Genomic DNA, 11070 nt, shown 5'->3' on the forward strand with positions numbered 1-11070 from the left:
TAATTCATGCTTGGGAAGTACCATCGGCGGGGAGGGACTGGGATGGGGGTTTTTATAATCGCATCTATCGGCGTTGTTCAATGATACAGTTAAGTATTTGAAAGGTTTAGAGTTGACGTTAAGGGCTACGTTCGAAAGTAACAAGATTTATTTACATGTCCGTGTATTGATTGCCACCTTTCTTTGTCTAGGGCAGTGCCCTAGTTCACATCTACCGTGACGGCTCTGTCCTCGTCGCACATGGAGGCGTTGAGATGGGGCAAGGCATCCACACAAAGATGATACAGGCTTGTGTCCTCTCTATATGTTCTGAATATGTCAGTGAGTTTAGTTTTACGCCGCACTCAGCAATATCCCAGCTATATGGTGAAGGCCTGTTAATAATCGCTGGACCAGTCAACCCAGTGATCAACAGCATGGACATCGATCTGTGCAGTTGTGATATGATGACATGTGTCAACCAAATCAGCGAGCCTGACACCCGATCCCGTTAGTCGTCTCTTACAAGCATGGGTAACTGAAGATCCATTCTACAGGTCACCTTATATAGAAGTGGCACTAGCTCACTGATTCCGATCCTTTACCACAGGTAGCTAGTCGAGAGCTTGGTGTACCTCCATCCATCATCCATGTTGAGACCTACAGCACAGACACAGTTCATAACGTCTCCCTGAGTGCAGGGTCAGGAACAGCGGACATCAATGGAGCAGCGGTGCAGGTAAGTGAGAGGGCACCTTGCGCAGGTATACGTGTTACAATGATCAATACCTTCCATGAATAATGAGAATATGGGAGACATATAAACATGTATGATTCAAGTGAAGATTAAATTTTAGAATATACGACAAGGCAATATTGGTTTCCATTTCGATGGTGATAATACGCAGGTTTATGTAATGAAAATAAGGTACAATTTATTTAGATAAGGATATGAAACCTTTCATGAAAAAGATAACGGCATACATTTACATAATGAATATACCGACAAATACTTTTGAAGAAAACGATCTTTACATTTACATAATGAATACAAGGACAGCCACGTTTATGTAATCGAGACGACATTTACATGTCCAAAATGAATATAAATACAAGCACGTTTATACAATGAAGACAACGACATTTACATTAGCACAGTGAATACAAGGAGAAGCACGTTTATATAGTGAAAATAACGCCAAGTACATTTACAAAATGAATATAAAAACAAGCACGTTTATATAACGAAGACAACGTCAAGTACATTTACAGAATGAATATAAAAACAAGCACGTCTATATAACGAAGACACCAAGTACATTTACAGAATGAATATAAAAACAAGCACGTTTATATAACGAAGACATCAAGTACATTTACAAAATGAATAATAAATACAAGCACGTTTATTTAGTGAAGACAACGACAATCACATTTATATAATGAAGATATGAACACATATCATTGCACGAAGAGGAAGAGCATACACATGTGTTTTCAATGTAGATGTTTCTGTCAATATATGCGGTGTGTCTTTGTCTGTTCTAGAACGCTTGTCAACAGCTCCTCCAGCGGCTGAAACCGTACATGACGCCCAAAGGAACATGGAAGGATTGGGTATGTCATGTGGACATGAATATACTAAACTTGAGAGGTTTAAATTAGGTTTTACTGTTTATGGGGAAATGTTGACACATTTATCAAAAAAAAAATATTTTTCCGTTTCTTATCAAACATGGTGTACATTGGAAATACAGTCAAAGGGTGTTTATTTGAAATGTAATCAAATACCGACGTGTCGATCTTACAGTTGTGTCAAAGTTTAAGCTTGGTCCGTGCGTATTCCTTGTTCAGTCATCATGTCAAACTACATATAGGAACAAACATCGCTCATATGAGCCCTACTGTATTTAAAAAACGAAAATACTGTAAATCATGAAATTATTGCGCCTCAAAATTAATACGAGTGCAAGGATCTAGTCTAGAATGCGTCACGAAATTAATGCGAGCTCAGGAATCTGTGTTGATAACAAAATGTGACACCCAGACTCCTTGATGTAGTTAATGCTCTTTTCACACTTGATATTTACCAAACACCCTGAAGTAACCACACGTAATTAAAGATAGTTTATTGTTATTTGTCCACTTGTTCCTGGAAGTAACTTGTCAGAGCATTAGTGTATCGTCATTATTTCCCTTTTATCTCGTCAATAGATTAAAGCGGCCTATATGGATAGAGTCCAGCTGATGGCGACAGGATTCTACAAGTAAGACATGCTTTTATCTTGTTGGGTTAAATTTCTTTTAAGAATTTCTATAGAAAAAAAACGGCAACAGACACGTCACCCAATATGATATTTATATTTTCATTAACGGTGATATCCTATTTTCTACACCATTCTTGCGAGGTACCACACATCCTTCTTACAGTCATGTAATTAAATATGTTCCGCGAATGGAGTCAACCAATTGGGAAGTGAGTGAGTGACTAATATTCAAGTATGGACGTATGCCACGGTATGGTCTCTAACCGAGATCAACAGCGGACATTTTGTCAGTTGATGTTTCTGCCTGATAGATTTCATTTCGACATGGTCACAATGCAACACAAACAGTTTTGTTACAACATATATTACGATGAAAGGATAGACGGTCTCCACTACGACCCCGCAAGCGACAAGAACGTCATGTACAACTACTTCGTGTACGGTGCCGCCTGCTCCGAGGTGGAGATTGACTGTTTGACGGGCGAACATCATATAATCCGGTCCGACATCGTGATGGATGCCGGTCAAAGCCTGAACCCCACTGTGGACATCGGTCAGATTGAGGGTGCTTTTATTCAGGTAGGTACCTGGTTTGTATGTATGACACTTGGATAGAGATTCATGAGACAGCAATGCCAGAATAATATTTTGCTTGTTTATTTTTTTTATTTTTTAACCCCGTGGATGCCACGGGTACAATTAAGTCCTTCCTCGCCAACCCTCACTTTGAAGTCCAGTAAAATTCTAAATATATTACGCACACAAATATGCTTCACAGTTTCGAATTTTGCGGGAAATTCCCTTTCTCTTGATACCATCATGTATTATCTCAGACAGAGCTAAAGTTCATTAAATAACTTTTCAAAATGGGCCTAATCGTAAATGTCGCCATTTTCGACACACTCAGAAATCGAGATTCACAGCGTTAAGATGATGTATGTTTTGAAGAGCAAAATCGGATAATTTCCGAGAGTATTGAATTTCATAAACAGCATATTATTGATCACTGATATCAGAGTTTCATGAAATCACTAATGATAATTCTGAAACGTTACCGATGAGCAAAGAATCGGTTTGGGATGTTTTCGAAAATACACTTACACGAATGCCGAAGTATTAGACATATTAGATTTTGTTTACAAAATCACTTTTCGCGAAGGCCGGTATTGAGGCAATATTCCAAAAATATAGCGGCGCTCTATAAATAATCGAGTCTGGACCAGAAAATCCAGTGATCAGCGCCATGAGTATCGAACTATGCAGTTGGGATGGCATTTGTCAGCCCATTCGTGACTAACTCGTGTTATTCATAGCTGGTTAAGGAAAGGGGCGAGTAGTGACGAAAGGGGTCTTCTTGGACTTCATTCGTGACCATCTCGTGTTATTCGGAACAAACCGAACAGCCTCATGGAGGTTACGGAAAGGGGCGATCGGTGACGAATGGTGTCAACCACGTCAGCTAGCCTGACAACCCGATCCTGTTAGTCTCTGACAGCAAGCATGAGTTGCAGATGATCAATTCTAACCCGGGTCTTCAAGGGTTCCCAGAGTAATACATGTGACTACATGTCTGGAACTACATAAGATGTTCACTAAGTCACTAAGCACTAAGTCATTTGTCATACTATGACAAAATATGTATACTACCCATCAAACGTTTAAACTCTCTGTTGTAAATGTCGCCACTTAGACAACTGACAACTGTTCTAAGCTAAATTTTGCTAAAGTATTTTAAGTGAGTCTAAACTTTTGATGGGAAGTATATAGGACAACTCGTAATACTACAAACGCTTCGTGGGTCAGAACCCGGGGCTCCAGCTCCACAAAGAAGGATGTCCTGGCCTCTTTCACCGTCCGCCATTATGTATGGTATTGTGTAAGGTACCCTGGACTAATTAGATTATTGTGGCTTCGTTTTGGGAGTCACGTCACGTTATGTACCTCTCTGGTCACATATAATCCTGTACCCCAGAACTACTTTAACTCAAGTGAGAACAATCGATTGGCTCAACATACATCTGTACTGTCAATTTGGGCGATTATATTTATACCAATGGAATCAGGATACAGGCAAGTGCCATGTTTGGGAGGATGGCAATATGAGAATAAATAACGTCTGTATTACAGTGAGAGCGACGTTTTGGTGTCGGTTCTAAAACCGTTGATGTTTTATAACGGCGTTGGAAACAGCATTCATTCATTCATTCATTCATTCATTCATTCATTCATTCATTCATTCATTTATTTATTTATTTATTTATTTATTTATTTATTTATTTATTTATTTATTTGTCGTGTTAACGTTAAGGAATCATCCATGATAACTTACAACTTCACTTCTCTGTATTTGAGCACTTTGAGCACTGGAATGTCAACATCAGTCTTTAACAGACTTTTCTCTGCGCAATAGGCTTCGCTAACGGATTTTGTAGAAACGGGCTGAAATTGTGTACAAAGTGTCGTTTATTTTCCTTTTATTGATTTGACAAAATGTGCCTGCAGATTGGCCTGTAGATTCAAAGCCATTTGGCAAATTAAAGAATTGTAAACACAGCGTTGTTTATAAAATATTGATAAACGTCCTATTGATCCAATGCCTAAATGTCTCTCAAAGAATTTTACTGTCACTATGATCGCTTGTGTACTATAATATGCACATGGAAACAAATAAGGGAACACATGAAAGTACAAGTGTTCCTTTATTTATTTCCAAAGTTTCACCCACAGTGCAATACATACCTTGTAAAGAAACCTGGAAAAGATTGAAGGAGCACTTGCACTTCCCCTTATTTGTTTCCATGAGTATATATAACACTATTAAGACGAGTATATTGTCCCACAATTTAATTATGATAGTAAAAGTATGTTCATATCTTCAGTCTTGCGTCAGTTTTGTAGTTTGTGTTAAAGCCTGTCGTCAGCATTTGAAGTAGATATGCAGAATCCATGAACCTCTTAGCTAATACTGGCAAACAAGGATAAGTTGGACGGGCGCAGAGAACGCGTTTACAGGAAGTTGGCGTTGGACGGGAAAGAGTAAATGAGGTTTGTAAAAGGTGGAGCAAATGTGGACTAGTACACGTGCAGTGAATGGCGATGAAATTGATTCCGCATGTCACTGCACACGCCTTGATCATAAGACTGTCACGTGGTCGGTGTAGCAAGCCGGTAATACACTTCACTTGATTGCAGACAACGTGGGACTCCTTTGCTCACAATGGCAAGTCCCATTTTTCGGCCCTCATACATGTTAATAAGGGTCAGTTGCCAGGTCAGTGCTCAACTTATCCTTGTTTGCCAGTAATTCAAGGTACAGACAACTTGCTGCAGACATTATTTATCTATATCTAACAGGGCTATGGCCTATACGTCCTGGAGGACTACCAGGTCAGTCCCGACGGGGTGCTGCTCACTCAGGGGCCAGGCACATACAAGATCCCCTCCATCGGGAACATACCCTCTCAGCTGAACATACACCTGCTCCGAAACAGCAACAACAAACAGGCTATATATGGATCTAAGGTCTGTAGAAGAGTTTCATTTCCATTCCTACCATGTATATGCGGCGTAAAGCAATATTCATTCTTTCCTGACATGTACATTAACACTTATATGTCATAACAGGCCAAAGGATTTACATTTGATTCAGGTTCTAAACTTAATGTGACTTTATATGGCTGGTCCTTTTTAATCTAAATTATTTAAATTGCTTCCCAATCAAAGCCAACTGACGTACATAGAAAATTATGTCAAAGATTATTGCCAAGGTGATCTAAATTTGAAAATTATGTAAAACATGTTACATAATTTGTGAAAACCGTGCTTTCCCGTCCCCAGCTCTCTTCCTTTTTGCGCTTTAAGATGTGAAACTCTTATAAAAGTACGGATAAGCGTTGAAGGATCATCTCAGATTCTTCACCATTTCAAACAATACAGAGCTTTGGGGTAGTAGCTTAGCGTTCGCTCATCTCACCGAAGGCCTAGGTTTTATTCCTCACGTGAGCACCTTGTGTGAAGCCCATTTCTGGCCCAGTGGTTGCTGTCATTGGTCACAACCTCAATGATTATAGGCCGCTTTAACTGGGGGCGGGTGGGTAGCCATTGGGTTAATGCATATGCTCGTCACGCAGAAGACCCGGGTTCGATTCCCCACATGAGTACTAGGTGAGTGAGTGAGTTTAGTTTAGTTTTACGCCGCATTCAGCAATATTCCAGCTATATGGCGGCGGTCTGTAAATAATCGAGTCTGGACCAGACAATCCAGTGATCAACAACATGAGCATCGATCTGCGCAATTGGGAACCGATGACATGTGTCAACCAAGTCAGCGAGCCTGACTACCCGATCCCGTTAGTCGCCTCTTGCGACAAGCTGAGTCGCCTTTTATAGCAATCATGGGTTGCTGAAGGCCTATTCTACCCCGGGACCTTCACGGGTCACATGAGTACTAGGGGTGCAGCCCATTTCTGGGGTCCCCCGCCGTGATCTAGGATAGGATAGGATAGGATAGGATAGGATAGGATAGGATATTTTAGCGCTGGTTTCCCTCGACCAACGAAGTATGCAACTCTTGCTACCACTATCGCGCCGAGTTTTTTTGTTTTGTTTTTTTTTTGTTTTTTTGTGGATCCTAACGAGGTACCCAATTCACAGCTGGGTGGACTGGGACACATAGTCACAGTGCTTTGTCCACGGTTACAGCACGTTGCTGCATAATAGGTGTATGCAAGTGTGGTGGCCACCATCTGGTCATACACCAACGGATTCGTAAGTTCTTTTAAGTGCACAGGATTGTGTAGTGTACACCAGGGGTTGTGACAACACGGAAAACGTCTGCACACAAAGTTGACTCCAAGTTTTAACACTCGGTCACAGGTGGGTTCGATCACGACACCGCAGCCTCGCTGGATCACTAGCCTGGCGCTTTAGCCAGCTTGCCCATGACGCCCCAATATTGCTGGAATGTTGCGTAAAACTCACTCACATAACACTTGCCTTCATATTCATGATTTGAACCGATTAAGGTACGTGTGAGCATTCAGGAACACTGCGGACTGTATCATTTGTTTGTCATATCGCAGGGTGTTGGTGAAGCGTCCTATGGACTCGGCATCTCTGTGTTTTCTGCAATCGCTGACGCCGTCAAATCAGCCAGGGCGGATGCAGGCTGCACAGACCGGTTCCAGCTGGATTGTCCCGCCACCCCTGAAGCAGTCAGAATGGCTTGTCAAGACCAGTTTACAAGAAAGGTTGGTTTTACAATAGATGTAGCATCAGATGATTCATCTTCTGATTTACGGAATACGTGGGGGAAGTGGGGTACCCCATCGGTTTAAGCGTTCGCTTGTGACGCCGAACCATGGGTTCGACTCCACCGATGGGTAAAATGTTTGAAGACCATTTCTGGTGTTCCCCGCACTGATGTTGCTGGAATACTGACAAAAGTGGGGAAAGCCACCACTGAACTCGGATGAAAATAGAGTGTCCACCCGTCCTTTTCTCATTTGTGTGCACCTCCCTTTCTAACTAACTCACACATAATAAACGTTGGTTTCTAAGGCCATGTTTGTCACTTAATCAAATTAATGTATTAATGTTTGATATTTTCGTGAAAAAATGTTACCATTTTCGTGTCCGATTTGATGTGAAGATTCAAAGTGATTTTACACAGCAGCCAATCTTATTGATAACGCCCTGTGTTTCATTATGCTTGCAGGTTAAACCTACTCCCGAGGGAGGGTTCAAGCCATGGACCATTCGTCTCTCCTAGTCAGTCTGCACTTGAAGAAAGTCGCTATGAATTGATCACCCTGTACATTTCATAGAAGCATTCCCTGTTATGATATATTACACTAATACTAACACGAAGTACAGAAAGGATAACCACTAATTATAGGCGGATCCAGAGGGGTTAGCGGATACCGCGACAAATTCAGCTGAAAATCTAATATTAACAGTCTATTTCCCATAAACTCATTCAATTCAGAAGATTCTTATTGTCAAGTATATGATTTATTGATGAGTAGTTTTTCCTCCGTTTATGTAAATGTTGCTGATATACTGACTGGAAATTGTTACCAAACAGGTAAACAGATGTGATATGAATAGCGTGTTAAAACGGCAACCAACAGATGACAATGATTGTTATTTTGTTTCCACTTCGTTGTAACATGTTTGGAGTCACGAACACCAACTGGAGCTTAGATGTGCATTCGTCCATTTATATACAATATCATCAAAAGCACAGAAGAAACTAAGTTTCCTTTTAAGAACGCGTACATGTGAAATAGTTGAATTTAGTTTAGTGTTAGGCCGCAATATTCCAGCAATATGGCCATTCGTTAGTCGCCTCTTACGACAAACATAGTCACCTTTTATGACAAGCATGGGTTGCTGAAGGCCTATTCTAACTTGGACCTTCACGGGTCCTCTGGCAGTAGATCTATTCGCTGATGTGTATATGGTTTCACGATAACCACGAACAATATATGAAGGCATGGAGTAAGTATATTTTCTGAGAGAATATAACAAGTCACTGGTGAAGATTTTGGTTAAAAGTGGTCTTCAGGAATCCATGATTGTCGTAAGAGACGACTAACGGGATCGGGTGGTCAGGCTCGCTGGCTTGGTTGACACACGTAATTGTGTAGATCAATGTTCATGATGTTGATCACTGGATTATTTACAGACCTCCGCCATGTAGCTGGAATACTGCTGAGTGTTATACTAAGACTCTGTATTATCGCGGCAACTGAAAATATCAGACAGCAGAAACACCACGCCCCGCATCGGTTGTCTACACATGTAAATTACGTAAACAACGTAATCGCTCTTGAAAATGTCATTTATTTCATGCATGTCTAATCGTAGAAATATTGAATTATTCATCATTTTAGGTACTTCTGGAATATCTTAAAACTAGTAGGCCTATGACCCTTATTGCTATTGCACCTAGCTTGAATCAAAACTTACCTCGTCAAGAGTAACCTTGCCACAACTAGAAGATCATTTGCATATTAGTAGATATAAATTTCATTCTACAGCACAGACAATAGAAACTATGTCAAAACAATGCTAAAACAATGCGGTAATTAGCTAAAACAATAGCCCATGACCCACATCCCTCATCCCTCATCCCTCATTTCGTGCTCCAATTAGCAAAGACAATGAAACCAGTGACCGTAAATCCCCCATCCCTCATTTATCCCTCATCCCTCATCCCTCATCCCTCATTTGTCCCACATTTCATCCCAAAAATAGCTACACGTGACAGTCATTATCTAAACATATCAATTTCATTAAGCCTAGTGATACATAATATCACCATGGTGAAAAGAAGTTAATGACGTTTAAGGAGAAATTATCAATGGATGTTTCACGTCTATTCAAATAAGTTGTTTATACAGAACAGTCACGACAGGGTGGCATGACCGGTTGATACCCAGTGCACGGTGTACTCAGTAATATAGAACAACCATGAAAGGTGTCATGTGACTGGTTATCTTGGCGACGTCTCGACAGTGTCTTTATGATCTAGCGTTTTTTAATCAAGTCACATACAAACCCTAACCCATCGCGATCCCATTTCATGCGTTGTAATGAAACTTAATCAGCAGCAAGAGAAACGCTGTGTCATGCCCATGCACCACTTTTTCCGCCATTGCCCATTGTGTAAAAAAGTGCTGACAAGTAGGTTTGATTTGTAGGTCAAGATGGTTTGATCTGTAGGTCAAGATGGGTTTGCTTTAAATTACTGTTTATTTAACTGAGATGTGCAAGACCCTCCCTGCTATGTTTTCAAATTCAGTAGAATTAGTGATGAAAAGAAATTGTTAGCAGCAGACAGCTCGTTTTCCACATTTAAGAGTCTGCTAATTCGTTTACGTCTTAAAACGCACCACCGCTCGCAACAGCTTTAGTTGGAATATTTCACGTAATGCCTGTTCGCGTTTCATTTAATGCTCAAAGAACAGAGTACGAACTTAAAATTATAAAGAGTACTAACGCTTCTGATTCAATTACTTTGTAACACTTTACCGAATCAAAAATGTCTGTTATGTGATGTGTATCCTCAATGTTTCCACTCTTAATGAAATTCGTTATGATAATCATGCTGTAACAAGTGATAGATCGTTAGATAGAATCGTTAGAACGTACCTCGACTTTACACAAACGTGAGAGTGAATTCACTAGCAAAGTGGGAGAGATTTTGATGCAAACATTACATGTTAAACCATGTGATTAGTGTTCTGTTGAAAAGTTGCAGAACCTAACGCGCAGGTACTTTGTAACTTTGATCATCATCTATGTTACCACAATCACGTATTAACTATCATGTGATTACTTTATCTGATTGATAAGTGGTTTATAATTCTGTTCGTGCGATCGCCTTGATTAAAGACGGTATTCACAAAATGATACATGTTGATAGGTGTACTGATAATGACCTTGTATCCTATTGTAGGCGACTACGAATTTTATGAGAACCAGAAATTCACAAAAAGTGTTCTTACCTACATCATAGTGTTGGATAAATTATTACTAAGATGTGAGAAGTACAAGTTTTAAAATACGTTATTATCACTGCGCTGTTAGTATCATGATGGGTGGTAGATATTCTGCGAGGCAATCTAAATGGACACATGAATGGCGGTGCTTGCACAATGTTTCTCACCAACGGGAACACGTGCTTACCCGCTCACTGAGTTTGTTTAGTTAGTCTTGAATATATGCGTGAGGCGAGTTCATTCTAGTAAGCATATCGTCTTGAATGAAAAGCGGTGAAGGTAGACGACGGGTGATAGGTTAGGTTACACCTGTAGCT

General features: G+C 40.3%; 1 protein-coding gene across 1 annotated transcript in view; it reads left to right on the plus strand.

Annotated features, from left to right (window-relative positions):
- The window catches only part of LOC137294031 (xanthine dehydrogenase/oxidase-like), a 30185-nt gene extending 22169 nt beyond the window's left edge, over nucleotides 1-8016 (plus strand). Inside the window, exons 27-34 of the mRNA XM_067824953.1 lie at nucleotides 192-287; nucleotides 590-718; nucleotides 1528-1596; nucleotides 2194-2246; nucleotides 2624-2825; nucleotides 5601-5768; nucleotides 7328-7495; nucleotides 7963-8016. Of these exons, the coding sequence (XP_067681054.1) occupies nucleotides 192-287; nucleotides 590-718; nucleotides 1528-1596; nucleotides 2194-2246; nucleotides 2624-2825; nucleotides 5601-5768; nucleotides 7328-7495; nucleotides 7963-8016 (939 nt within the window). The remainder of the gene's footprint in view (nucleotides 1-191; nucleotides 288-589; nucleotides 719-1527; nucleotides 1597-2193; nucleotides 2247-2623; nucleotides 2826-5600; nucleotides 5769-7327; nucleotides 7496-7962) is intronic.
- The last annotated feature ends 3054 nt before the right edge of the window (nucleotides 8017-11070 follow it).

This window comes from Haliotis asinina, chromosome 8 (genome assembly GCF_037392515.1).
Source record: "Haliotis asinina isolate JCU_RB_2024 chromosome 8, JCU_Hal_asi_v2, whole genome shotgun sequence".
Classification (NCBI taxonomy): domain Eukaryota; kingdom Metazoa; phylum Mollusca; class Gastropoda; order Lepetellida; family Haliotidae; genus Haliotis; species Haliotis asinina.